Raw genomic sequence first — 14,279 nt, 5'->3', positions numbered from 1 at the left:
GTGCCTTCGAATCTGCAGGGTGCCTCATTACATTAGAGTCGTTGACGCATTTAGTAGAATGCCATCTCATTGCCCTAGCAATCTTATTAGACATAAATAATCTTTGTAACCTTGGGATCAGAGGAAAATGTCTCAGCACTTTGTGTGGAATTTTCTTTTGCTTAGTACTGCTTAACACCCATCTCAAAGTGTTGCATTTTGGGCACTTCTCTTTATCAGAATGCTCTTTCCAAAATAAAACGCAATTCTTCAAACAAGCATCTATCTTTGTGTAATTAAAGACAAGGCCACATTCCAATTGGCATGCGTCATTGTATGAGTCTGGGAGAAGAGCATCAGGAAATGCAGATTTTAGGAGCTTGATGACCATGTTAAAGGATTTATCACTCCAACCACCAACTGTCTTGATATGAAGCAACTTTACGATAAAAGAAAGCTTTGAAAACGTCAAGCATGATGGATAGAGTGGACGGCGTGCATCTTCTAACAATTCTGAAAAGCTTGCAGAAGAACCACCAGGTGTCACACCATCAGTACCAGGTAGTTGAAAACCTCTAGACTAGTCCATAGAGGGTCCAGCTTGAATGTCATCAAGCATCTCATCCATATCATCAATATAGGCATCATTTTCGCTTGCCTCATCACCTTCTTCTGAGGAATTAACATCCAACACCGTGGACTATCCAATCCTGATAAGATGGATCAATCCCTATAATAAATAAATGCTCCTTGACCATATTTATTGGTTGGAAGAGCATATTACGACATCTACGACATGGACACCTAATGTCAATGCCCCCTAGTGCAATGGTCTCGAGCCATATTCATGAAATGGTTAACCCCTAATGCATACTCGTTAGACATAAACCTATCTTCAATATGCATCCACGCCTTGTCCATCTAAACAAGATGCGAGAAATGCAAGTTTAAATGAAGGCTACGTTCATTTCTTGGTAATAGAAATCCATTTAACAAAACTTATAAGGAACGTGAGGATGTATTTATAGAAAACATGATGAACCATTAACGATTGTGCAGTGCACACACAAAAAGGAAGAGAGAGAGAGAGAGAGAGAGAGAGAGAGAGAGTTGGAATTGGGAACATGTGCAAGTGAAAAAGTTTTAAAAAAGTTCAACAAGGGGCTTCACTATAGTATGATAACTATCCAAGTTTATGTACTATTATCGAGTAAGCATTGACAAGATTGTAACCTCATAAATTTGGGGAATGGCAGTTTGTGCTGAAGTAGAGGTCCAGATTATGTTACAAGGTACATAAATCCATATAGGTACCAAAGAAGTTGCATAACTAAGAGGCAATGTTATAATAATCTATGGAGTTTTTAAAAACATGATTATTCTGAGTGGCCAAATAGTATTTTATAGGTAGGAAATTAAAAACCTGCTAAGCATAAATCCCTACGTCAGCAACATTAATGTACAGAAGGTTAATTGGTTCAAGAAGTCTGATGTAGGATACCAAATTACCAAGCATAATGCATTAATTTTCGTGTATGTGTTGAATATGCTCCAATAGGTAATTAAAATGCAATAAGCTAGGGAAGCTTTGATCTACGAACTGTAGTTATAACGAAAAATCCCATATACGTTGATGGGTGGAATGTCAGTTGTAACATAGACATCATTGGAAAAAGAAGTGTAAAAAGTTAAATTCTGAAAACTGACACCTTTGAGGTTGATATAAACAGATTGGAGCTTATATTGGTTCACCCGGCCAATTTAAATATGCAATCCCACATTAGTTTCTAATTTTCACATATTTTGGTTAATGGGTACAAACGAAATTAGACTTAAAATAGCAATTTAAGTAAGTAGGGGAAAGGTTACATTTAACAAATTCATTCAACTAAAAAGTGAAGAGTGTGGGTGCATGTGTATGTGTAATAAAGAGTGTGGTCAGATTTAACAAATTCATATGCTTAAGTATGAGGCCATGGGTGCATGTGTAATAAAGAGTGTGGTCAAAGAAATATTTAGTCAATTCTATAGGGATTAAGTCGAACGGCAACAACTAGAACTACACAATGGAAAGATGTTTAATATCATCCATTTGACCAAAACATCTTAAACACAATAGTTCACATAACAAATAAAGCACCAGATATCTTTTTTCATTAGAACTAGTGCACCCAGTTTTTTAAAAGTAACATGTTATCAAACATGGTATTTTCCAGCACGAACAAATAAGTATATATATGAAGTAGGGGTTTCTAGAGTCGTCCTCAATTTAGTAGGGTTCCAAAACATGCTTGCAATATCTCGAATTGACATTGAAACCGAACCATGCCTACCAACAAGTTCAGCAAATCCAAAGTAGAAGCAAGAAATAATTAATCTTAAAGGGGTGAAATGAGAACATATTGCCGTGTACTATCTCTAAAGGAATGAAAGCACCTTCCTATGGCTTTAGCCTTTCACCTTCTGATTCTTTAGGAGTGACCTTGGAGCAATTATTAAATCAGAGTTGTTGTGGCCTGCTCGTTGGAACGATGATAGGAAATAATCGTATTCTATATACACATCAATCCAGGTTAAATCTGTAAAATATATATATATATATATATATATATATATATATATATATAAGAGTTTGAATACCCATAACACAAGGAAATTGTTGGAATCATACCTGGAATGAGGAATAGTTGCACGTCAGGTAACAAATATCAAAGGTACTCTTAGTCTCTACCCAAATGCGTTGAAAGGTAATCACTTGTCAACTTTATCTCACTATCGGGATACTGCTTCTATTATAACCAGAAGAGATAGAAAGTCAATTAAATACGATAGTGAAAGATGTGGGTTAGTTGTGCACAACAAACTTAATCACAAACGAAAGCATATCTCAAACCACATATATGAAAATATTGCATGCAAAGGTTACAATGATGATGTGAATTTTGCGGGGCAAATGAATTCCAAGGGTAATTAATTGATTCCAATAATATTTAGACCGAGATGAGAGATTTTGGGGACAATCATTGAAAATTTGGCATCAAATTTGGATTCCAGGGAAACACTATTCTAACAGAAAAGTAGCAAATATAAACCCTTAAAAAATGTGAAATTTAACACGAAATTGGAAATTAAATAGGGGACAAAAACTCACATACCAGGATGTGCCATTCACATGGATTTGCCCCAGAACCGTCGGACATGGCCACACCATTGAATGATAATTTCAGAGGTTCTGCTTAGTGCCTTCCACCACAACCTCACAAGCGAGACTTAGCAACTAGGTGGCCGGGAATCGCATTAAAACTTAGGTGGTTCGATTAAACCATCTGATAAGGAGGCTCGAGTGGGGGAATGAACATATATATATTTCGGGTCTGGCAAAATCGTTCTAGGAGAAGTTCTCGGATTGAAGGATTTATGGAGAAGATGGATGCCTGTGGTGAGTAGCTGGCAGTGAACGGTGGCGGAGGACAAGCTAGGGCATGAGAGTTAGGCAAATTTTTCCTTTGCATGAGTCAATGTATTATGCGGGAGATTTAGAGGCAGAGGATAGGGAATAGACATCAAGGGAAAGGATTAAAAACATTAAAGTTGAAAGCTATTGCGGCGATTGATACAGCCACAGTAAGCAAAACAAAATTGTTATGTTTTTGTGGCAATATATTATTGCCGTTAAAACACAATACTCGCCGTAATAGATTATATTTGTCCATAATTATTATGACAAAGTCATTTCCGCCGGAATAAGTTTGTTATTCTGGCACTACGTTGAGGCGACAGAAGTGGGATGTCAGTACAGCAAAAAAATGCTTATTTCCTACAATATATTTGTCGCCACAAATGAACTTGGCCGCAAAAGAAACTTTCTGTTGTAGTGTATATATACGCGTACACTCCTAATTCATTGAGATAAGATCGATGGTCTATATGGGATTCGGGGAATTTTTGAGTGTCAGCCATTGAAATATAATGGGTCATGATGACAAAGTAGTGATTTATTTAGAAATAGAGTACTGCTACATCCACAAAAGAATTACACAAAAATATTAATTCCACAAACTGACGTGATTTCATTTGATCCGTTAGATCTACTTTACAATAAAAATAAATTTATAATCTGACGAACTACATCAAGTCACCTCAGTTTATGGGATTACTTTTGTGTAATATTTTTGTAACTAGAGTATTTCTCTTAGAAATAATATAGCCACTGTTAACAAAAGCCGATGATTTTGAATGTTATATGTACGTGTGAAATATATAACGACTAATTCAAATGCTCTTACCTCCCCCTCTCTCTCTCTCTCTCTCTCTATATATATATATATATTCAACGTGTTAGCTAATCGATAAAATATTCTTTTGGCTGCATGCAATTACGTAATTAGATCAAGTGGTTTTTTTTATGAGATAATTTGGCTGCATGCATGTGCATTTGATGAGACCATGTGTATAAAGATCAGCAATCTTAGGTTGAGTACTAGTGGTCTTCCTTTTAATTAAAGAGGGCATGCATGCAATGACTGACCGCTTTATAACCATATATGCACAGCAAGTACGACATTTAAGTTTTTTTTTTAATTATAATAATATAATAGCAGAAACATGATTAACTTACATTCTTCTTACAATTTTATAGATGGTAATTTTGTAAAATAAAAAATTATTTTTGATGAAGTACTGGCATGCTTCACAGGAATAAAAACCTATTCTTGTAATGACTCATTAGGTTGTTTTGTACATGTTGTGTGCATATAGGTCTGGAAAGTGTTTTTTTTTTTAAAGTCTGTTTTTGGTCTGAGACTTTAAGTCCCAGTGGAACTGATCTGAGCCTTTGGCTCGTTAAGCCATTAGTGACTAAAGTTGGTTGAGTGCCTTGTGATGGACACTAATCCATCACTCCCCCAAAATGGAACCCTAAAGTTCGCCGCCTCCCTCTTAATTTCATGCTGCCTTAGTTTAGACTGCTGGCCAAAATAGTTTTGTCCAAATTATTGCCAATTAGCCGACATACTGAACTTTCTCTTGAACGTGCTTACTTTATGTATGCTCTGGCCATGGGTGTCTCTATTGATTTCCATCGGCATACAATTGACATTAGCCACCGTTCCAATGTGGATAAGGAGTTTAACTTTCCATTTGGAAGCTTAATCATGAAACTGGCCCTTAAGGCTAAGATTCCTTTTAGGGACAATGAGCCCACAATGAAGATGGTTGGGTCTATTTCTGTTGTAACTGTGGTTAAGTCTGAGGCTATGTTGACAAAGAAGAGACCTCACACCATCGAGTCAACCTCCTCTCCTCCAGAGTCATTATCCCCATCTCGTGAGTGCTATAATAGCTTAATCTTCTCTCCCAGAAGATTGATAACATTGCTACAAAGTTGGAGGCCAGCCAGTCTAAGATAGAGTAATAGATTGTTGCAGCACGCTCAGATTGTATACAAACAAATGACAGGCTAGTTCAACTTTCCTTGGATGTGCAGCAAGTCATGGAGAGCGTGATGGATTCAGATGTGAAGTAGATACCCCTTCACTGCCTGATGACAAAAAGCAGGAGTAGAGTAAGGGGAGTGCATCAGCAACAAAGGGGGAGCAATAGATCTTTTGAATTCTGATTCATTTAAATTCAGTAGTTTTGATGTTAATTTGAGTTGTAATCTGAACAATGTTTTCATTTTCTGCTTGATTTGATTTGTCTTGGTTTGTTGAACCTGTTTGATGATGACTAGAACATTATTAGAATTAGTTTGGTTTTAACCTTGTGAAGCTGATAAAACTAATCTCACTCAATGTTCTAAGTACATATTATTATATCATGATTATTTCTTAGATTCTCTACTTGGTTTCTTGGTCTACCGGTTGTGTTTTGATAGTTATAAATTACATTCATCAAAGGTTGATTTTGTCATCAATCCGTCAAAAGGGAAGATTATAGATGCAAAAGTTTGGTTAAGACTAGGTGACTAAGATGATAGGCTTCATCTTATATTTGGTTTTGTAATTTGGATGAATGTAAAATACTTTGACTTTATCTATAATTACTTTGAGTCTATCTAGAAGTTGTTTGTAAGTGTTTTAGATAAGTCAAAACTATAGAAGACGAGTTCCAATAGTTTTGGTCTTATCCAGATAAAAGATTGAATGGAAAACTGCAAGTGCTTAGAAGATTAAGTGACAAGCGTCATCATTCCGTCAACAGAGTCCATCGCAACAGAGTCACTCTGTCAACAGAATCCTATTGCAATTCAAACTATTTTCAGATAAGATATTTATAAGATCCTAGTAGTTAGGATCAACAAAGATTTCGGCCTTGAAGATTTTGCTAAGTCTTTCCGAGTGCTTATATGTGAGAAAATTCCTTGAAAATTCTCTAATTGTTTTTCTCTCATCAAGTGTGATCGTGCTCCATATTGGAGATTGAGTGATCATGATTCAGCCAGTGGAGTTCCACGAGAAAAGCCAATATTTGAATATCATCAGAGGTTCTGGTTGCTATTGCAATAGAGGCAAATGGGTCATTTGTCGTGTCAAAAAAGAGAGTCAATTGACAAAGGTTTTATAATTGATATTTACTTGTAACTTGATTTTCAAATAATAAAGTTGATTTTTCTGGGTTTGGCTGTCCAGCAGGGTTTTACCTTTAAAGAGTTCTTTAAAGGATTTTCCTTCATTACCAATATTAGTGCTATGCAATTTATTTCTATTATATTATTGTTTGATTATAAAATAATTGCATACGTAATGACTAACCAATTTATTAAGAGAATTGATAGATCTTTGTGTTACAACACAAGGACATTTGGGTAATTTCAGAATGAAAAATGCCATATCGTCAAATGGTTTCAAACACGTAATTTGAACGAAAAATGTATGTTCGCACTAGGCGCAACCCTCCCCACCACAATTGTATAAAACTTTCCGCAACAAATATTGTTCAAACTCTTATCGCAACGTTCAACTATAAAATACATTACAGTTCGAACCGATTAACTTACATTCGAACACATTTCTCATTTGGGACGCTATATTTCATGTCAGAAACTATAGTTCAACAGATAATTGTCAGCTCGAACTTATAAAAAATTGCATCCATGTTTTGAGACAAAATTTAAATTTCATCTCAAATAACTACAATTAGGGATCAAATTTAATTCTTCCCTAAAAGGTTTTGTCTCTAAAAATCAAATTTCTTATAATGTATCATGAGGGAAATACTAGAGCATGTTAAGTACTGATTTTGTGTTTGCATGTGGTGATTAATATATAGCATTCCTTTCAAGATATTAATTACAATACCTAAGAATCTTGTCGATTTGCTATTATATGAATGACCAGCCATGCATGATCTGTACGGTATGGGTAACATAAGTCGATATTTCTACAACGCTCAAAATCAAAATCACCATTTTTTTTTTTTTTTAATGTAAGTCAATATTTTTTCATAAATCATAGCTAGTACTCGATCTAGTTGCCAGCTATTATATGAATGGCCAGCCATCTGTATGGCAATTAGCAATATCATATTGATCATGAAATGGGGGATTCGGGAAGACTTCGAGGGAAAGCCTTTATGAGCATAAACAACATTAACGTCGGGTGATTTTGCACATTTATTACTCCAAATTCTCATTTACTTTTCAAACCTCTTGGCCGCTTTATAATAAGAAGACGTACATACTCATGCTTCATATTGGGCAAACTAGTCAAGCTTGCATGAATCAAGTAAAGAAACAATGGTGATGAACAACCACTTTCCAGAAGACTTGTTGTTACAGATTCTGGTATGGTTGCCTGTAATTTCTTTATCGCGATTCAAGTGTGTTTACAAATCTTGGTACGCCTTCATTTCAGATCAAACCTTTATCTATGAACATCTCCTCCACACTTAGTCCCCTTTCAACTTGAACAAGAATGCCCTTTTACTCATTAACCGGCGTGATAAAATCACTTCCAAACACGTCGTCTCCTGTAACACCCCGTATTTTAGTATATTTTTATTGAAGTATTATTTTTATTTTATTCAAAAATTATTCTCTTGTTTTAAAATTATTAGATTTTAATTGGATTATTTTTAGGATTTTTAATTGATGAAAATTAATTTTTATGTGCTTTCTTAATATTTATTTATTGTTGTGCATTTAAATTGTTTTTCATATTTAATTAATTACTGTGGGATTTAATTATTTCAATTTGACTTTACCATTACGTTTAAATTATTTTATTTAACTTATGGTTTTGAAATCGTTTCCGTTGGATCATTTTTGTGACCCAAGTTATGAGGATTGGACCTCATTTCTTTTCCCTCTCCTTTTCTTTTCTTTCTTTTCTTTTTTTTTTCTTTTTTTCCTTCTTATTTCCCCTTCTTCCGCGTGCGAAGCCCAGCCCCTCCCTCTCTCTTCCCGTGCGTCCGTCGTTCACCCTCAACCCACCGCCGTCGCGCCGCCGTGGCCTGCACCGCCCAGCCCAGCAGCTCCCCCACCGGCCGGCGACCACCCCCCATCAATTCCAGCCTCCCTTGAGCCGCCGTGAGCCTCTACGCACGGCTGGAAGCCGCGGCACTCTTTCCGCCGCTGCGCCGCCGTCGCACCACCATTGGCCACCATTTTCTCACCACTTCATCATCGACCTCTTAGCAACCCATTGGACCCAACCCCAGCTCCGATCCGCCACCGGTGAAGCTCCACCATCTACATTTCCGATTTGGGTATTTTGGTCTTCTACCGCCCATTGCGCCGCCACTCACGGCAAACCACCACCACCACTAGCTTCACCGACCTCCCTAGGCCCTACTCTATCAAATTTGAGTCTTCGTTTGTCACCGTTGAAAAGTGGGTATCTGTGACCCACGGCCACAGTGTATTTTACACTGTTCGACAGCTATTTTTCCACTTCGAGCGCACCTGTGATCCTCGGAAAATTATTATATAGCATTGTAAGTATTTCTCCAAAGAACTTTCGTAATTTAAATGTATTTTTGCACTAACCCATTTCACTGTAATTTTGGCATGCCGGACTGAGTCCGAGGAGTTCGGGGGTCGGATGGATTTGTGATTGGAGTTGTTTGGTTAGTTTGGTTTATTTGGTTTGGTTGTTGATGAGTTGTTTTGATTGGATTTGTTGGGATTGGTTCTGGATGGATGTTGGATCAGTGTTGGTACATGTTCATATCATTATTTCATGCATGATCATGTTTGTAAAGAAAACTGGGTTTTCGTGTATTGCATTCATGTTCATGTGTTTATGAAAACTGGGTTTTCATGTGAGAATGGATTTTGGGTGCGTGTGTATCACGACCCCAAGCCGAGATGGGTATTAACTCGGTGGAGCTCCTCTGGTTACTCGGGAGCGGAATATACTGAGTAACGTCCCCTGGATTGTCGCCGGGCGACAATGGGATCGGACGAGATGGTCTCGTGCCGACTCCGTGGTCCTTCTGCTAGCGGGGACTAGAGGATGTCTGGCCACATACGCGCTGGGCGCGGAACTGGGCATCGCTCGTTGCGTAGTGTGGGTGCTTGGCCATGTACGCGCTGGGCGCGGAACTGAGCACCGCTACGAAGCCACGACGTGCAGATGGTCCATAGGGGAGGCCATGGTGCATATGGAATTAATGCACTATTTTCTGGGAAAATAGTGCGAGTTGGATTTTTGGATAAATCATTTTCTGGGAAAATGTTTTACGGATATTTTGGGCCAAAATGGGATTTTGGCGTGTGTTGAAATAATTATTTTCGGGGAAAATAATGAGTTGAGTAAAATGCATATTTTTCATGTGCATGCATGTTAGTTGCATTTAATGCATTTTATATTACGTTGTTATTTGGGGTCATACTTACCTGCGATACCATTTTGTGGTAACGCAAATTTTGATGCAGATGAGGAGGATGAGGGCAAGCCTGAGAAGACGGCTCCGCCCGAGGAGTGATCTGGGATCACTTGTTTGTTTATTTGAAAACTATTGTAATATATTTTTATGGATGATTGTATGACAGCTATTCAAATTTTTACTGATGTTTGATTGTAAATAAATTATGGTACTTAGTTGACTATCCGCTGCGTTATTTTATTTATACATTGTTGCATGTACACATACTGGCACTTCGTTGGGATGTGTGACCGTGTTGTCACCATCCCGGCGTCTCGATCCCTGTGTATTTATATAAGGGGGATTGGGGGCGCCACATCTCCACGCTTTCTAATGAAACTCTTCAAGTATCCCTTGCACAAGTACCCCTATCTTCACCATATTCTAGAATTATCGACAAGAAAGTAGAGATTTTTATTGTGGGTTCTTGTAATGGTCTTGTTTGTCTTCACGACAACTGTAGCTTGAATACTCTTTTATGGAACCCTGCAACCAAAGAAACAAAAGTTGTCCCTGTATCAAACTTGCCTGGCCTTCCTGCCAACTATCGTGCCAGCCCTAACGGCATTGGATTTGGTTTTGATGCCAAAACTCACAACTACAAGATAATCAGAAATTTTCGATTCTTCGAACGCTACCCTAACTTAGACGAGTATGAAATGGGACTCGTAGACGAGAATGAAATGGGAGTCATGTTCTATAGCGAGGTATATAGCTTAAGGACTGACTCTTGGACACAAGTTGACAGCCTCCCTTTTAGTATTTGGACTGCTTGGGGAGGTATGAAGACAAACCTGAATGGGATTGGTAATTGGTGGGCATCAGAAAGTGATTGGGAAGGTATTTTGTCATTTGACATAGCCAAGGAAGTATTCCTAATAACTCCGATGCCGGATGATAGCCTTATATATAATGGATATCGATATGATGTTGAATATTTCTTGTTGAATGAGTTGGTTGCTGTGGCTATTAGTTGGAAAAATAGACATGCGGACGGGTCACCTATGTGTTGGGATGTATGGTTATTACATAAATATGGGGTTAGGGAGTCTTGGACAAAGCTGTTCAGGGTTGGCCCTCTTACAGGAATTTGTAGACCATTAGAATTTTGGAGGAATGACATCATATTCTTGGAAAAAGATGGAGAGCTGGCTTTGTATGACGTCTCTACCAAAGAGATGATGACTATTCTTCAAATTGATGGAGATCAAGTATTCTCGTTTCAGGTCATTAGTTACATGGAAAGCCTAGTTTCCATTAGTGGATTAATTAATTAATTATGATTTATAACAGAGCTAGAATTAGTATAAGTACTGTTTTGCACTTAAATATTTTCTTTTACATAAGCTTCTTGTTTTCTGTTTTTGACTTTTTGGTATATCGACTTTGTTCATGTTAATAATATTTGATATCAATGTATACAGTAGTACTGATCTTGACGAGTTTGGTACTCATCGAATGCAGGATTATCTTTCTATATTTTTCTGTGGTGATTAAAAGCATTCGTTGTATGCATTAAAGCGATTTTAATAAAAACAAGCTTTGATTTCATATTGAATGAAAACCACGCACGTACAGCGAATGTTTTCCAAAACAATATATATGGCAAATTCTTCTCAATGAAGTTGCCAGCCAATGCCCTCTTAAATGTTTGGGTAAACATTTCTTTTAAAATCCAAACAAGTTAATAATCTCTGTGGTGTATCTTTTTGTGGAAAGCAATATTATGCATGAACCACCCCTGCTGTCCTTCAAAATTTCTCCGATCTGCATGCATGCTGAGTCGAACATTGAGTTACGTAATCGCTCGATCTTAAAGAAAAAGTAACCCTATATGTTTCCAATAACATTCAAATTAAATCACTTAATTTGCATAATTTATAATCTTCATCGACTTTCTAAACAAACATGCAAATTCCTATGTTAAGTTCATATCACAGATAAATACATGATATACTACAACACGTAATAATTCCATTTGATGAATGTAATAGTTAATTTACTTTCTATTATTTCCGTTACTTCTGTTATTTCCTCTTTCACTTCCCTCTTCTATTTCTCTGGTTATAAATACAGAGAATTTAGAATGTAGATCATACACAACAAAATAAATAAAGTTCAGTCTCGATTCTTTAAAAAAAAAACAAAAAAAATAAAATAAAATAAAAACAAAACAAAACAAAACAAAACTGGATTTGTAAATGGATCGATAATTCGACCAGCTTCAACAGATGCTTCGAGTGTTCTATGGGAAAGATGCAACAATATGGTATCTTAGCTTCTTGGATCATCAATTCTGTATCAAGAGAGCGAACTGTGGCTTGGAGTGGCTGAGATGCCAGGCGGCACTTTCTGTGCAGGTAGCGACGTCGAGGTGAGGCTGGTGCCGTGGGGTGGCTGAGTTGTTGCTCACGGTGTGGTGCAAACAAAGCACCTCTTGTAGTGGTGTTTGGTGGCTGGGCGACGGTGGTGATCACAATTCGCGGTGTGGCTTCGAGTGTGAGCTACGATGAGCGTTGGTTATGCGTGGAGGAGGTGGCTAAAATTGTTCATTTATGGTGCGCACTAGTTGAGTCGCAGCGTCTTCACGGTGGAGGACAATGGGTCTAAGTGTGTGAGGCTAACGGCTTGATGTCGTGTGTTTGGGGGGCTGAAGTGTATCAGAGGGAATCACAGTGGTGGTGGTTGAAGACGCACGAGGAGGGGCTGTGGTGCAACGTTGAACAAGGGGCTGCCGTGGCTGTGTTTCTCATGGTCTGCGGCTTGGAGTGGCGTTATTTGATGGAGTTTGGGTGGCTGGATTCATGAAGAAGGTGGTGCGCACGGTGGAGCTCTTGCTTTGGTGATGTCAGTTCATTGCTTTGCCGCTGGTTGGCAGTGACCTTCTGCCTCTTGGTTGGAGGCTCTCTTGCTGAAACCTAAGGAGAAAATGTGGCAGCCCTAGCTTGTAAAACTGATGAATAACTGCTTATATGTGAGTATATATCCACGATACGAACCGTCAGCCATGAATGTAGTGGAAAAGGAACGTGCATGGTGTGGAAAAGGATCTGATCCTTGGCGGCTTGGGCTTTTTAGGTCCTTTTGAAAATATTTGGCCCACAACTTGGATATTGTAGAGCATAGATTGGGCCTGTTAGAGTTGTTAAAAATCTTTCCGCTAGTCCGAAAAATTTTCATGGATCGTGAATTTAAAACAATACTAATGGGCCTTGACTCACATTCCAAACTAGTCTAACTCGTTCCATACTTTGTCAGACCAAATACCAAATAAAGTAAATCTCACTTCGTACATAAACTATTAACTGAATTTAACCCAATTATGAAGCCCAAATAAAACAAAATCCATATTCCATCAATATGAAATCTTTGGTCCGTATCCTATTCTAAAATATACTCGCTAAAACCCAAGTAGCTTTTCATGCACATAAAAAAAATAAAATAAAATAAAAATCGTTTCGTGTTGGGCCTGGGTGTTACAGTTACTAACTTTGAGTTTGGACTCAGAATGTCAATATGGGTAAGGACATTCTGCAAAAGAGAAGAAATAAGAACACTCAGAATCATGATATGGTCATGTAAGGACCAATGACAGTATGCAACAACAGAAAAAGCAAAGCAAGACAAGGTGTACTGCATAATCATCTGAGGAAGACAAGGAGTTGTCTCATTGACTAACTAATGATCTCTTGTCCCTTTATATAAGGTTACAACTTGAGTTGTCCAAAAAATTTAGTTATGATTGATTGGGAGAGACTGAGAGTGGACAAAATTATCAAAATTCAAGTTCATTTAAATAAGGTTACAACTGTTACCTTATTAATGTCCTGTTGGTGATGGTTAATCAGGACAATGGACAAAATTATCAAATTCAGCATTGATTAAATGGGGAATTTTAATTTCTCCGTCCATGGATTTGGCCATATATTTTGCCTAAGTTGAACAGAAAAGTGTTACAGTCACAAAAAGATTTCACAAAAAAAAAAAAACTCACAAATTGACGTCACTTCATATGATACGTTAGATCTATTTTATAATAAAAATAACTTCATAATATGATGTATCACTTAAAGGCATATTAGTTTGTGAGTTTACTTTTGTGAAATATTTTGTGATTAAAGTATTTCTCGATTAAATTTTTTTTTTTCTTACAGATTATTTCCTAGTTGTAGGTGTGGCAATTCGTATTCATGGGTCGTGTTCTTGTAGTGTTAAATTATGGACAAATTCAATTATATGGGTTAACCCGAACATCACCTATTAAGCTAAATCGGTCAGAGCTATTAAACCCTAAAAAGGTCCAGTTTAATAAAAGGTAATACGATACGACTCATTAAAACCAATTTAATAATTAACTATAAATGAGTCAAAACAACACGATCCATTTTTATCCGTTTCATGTAAATGAGTTGAATTAACTCACATATCCCATT

At 37.3% G+C, this 14,279-nt stretch overlaps 1 protein-coding gene across 1 annotated transcript; it reads left to right on the top strand.

Annotated features, from left to right (window-relative positions):
* Window positions 1-5,036: 5,036 nt before the first annotated feature.
* On the top strand, window positions 5,037-11,123 carry LOC121259592 (F-box/kelch-repeat protein At3g06240-like). The gene is made up of 3 exons (XM_041161227.1): window positions 5,037-5,304; window positions 5,465-5,537; window positions 10,310-11,123. Exons 1-3 carry the CDS (start codon window positions 5,037-5,039, stop codon window positions 11,121-11,123), a joined length of 1,155 nt encoding a protein of 384 aa, XP_041017161.1.
* Window positions 11,124-14,279: the final 3,156 nt, after the last annotated feature.

This window comes from Juglans microcarpa x Juglans regia, chromosome 4D, assembly GCF_004785595.1.
Source record: "Juglans microcarpa x Juglans regia isolate MS1-56 chromosome 4D, Jm3101_v1.0, whole genome shotgun sequence".
Lineage (NCBI taxonomy): Eukaryota > Viridiplantae > Streptophyta > Magnoliopsida > Fagales > Juglandaceae > Juglans > Juglans microcarpa x Juglans regia.
The sequence above is the reverse complement of the archived record's forward strand: the minus strand, read 5'-3'. Positions and strand labels throughout refer to the sequence as shown.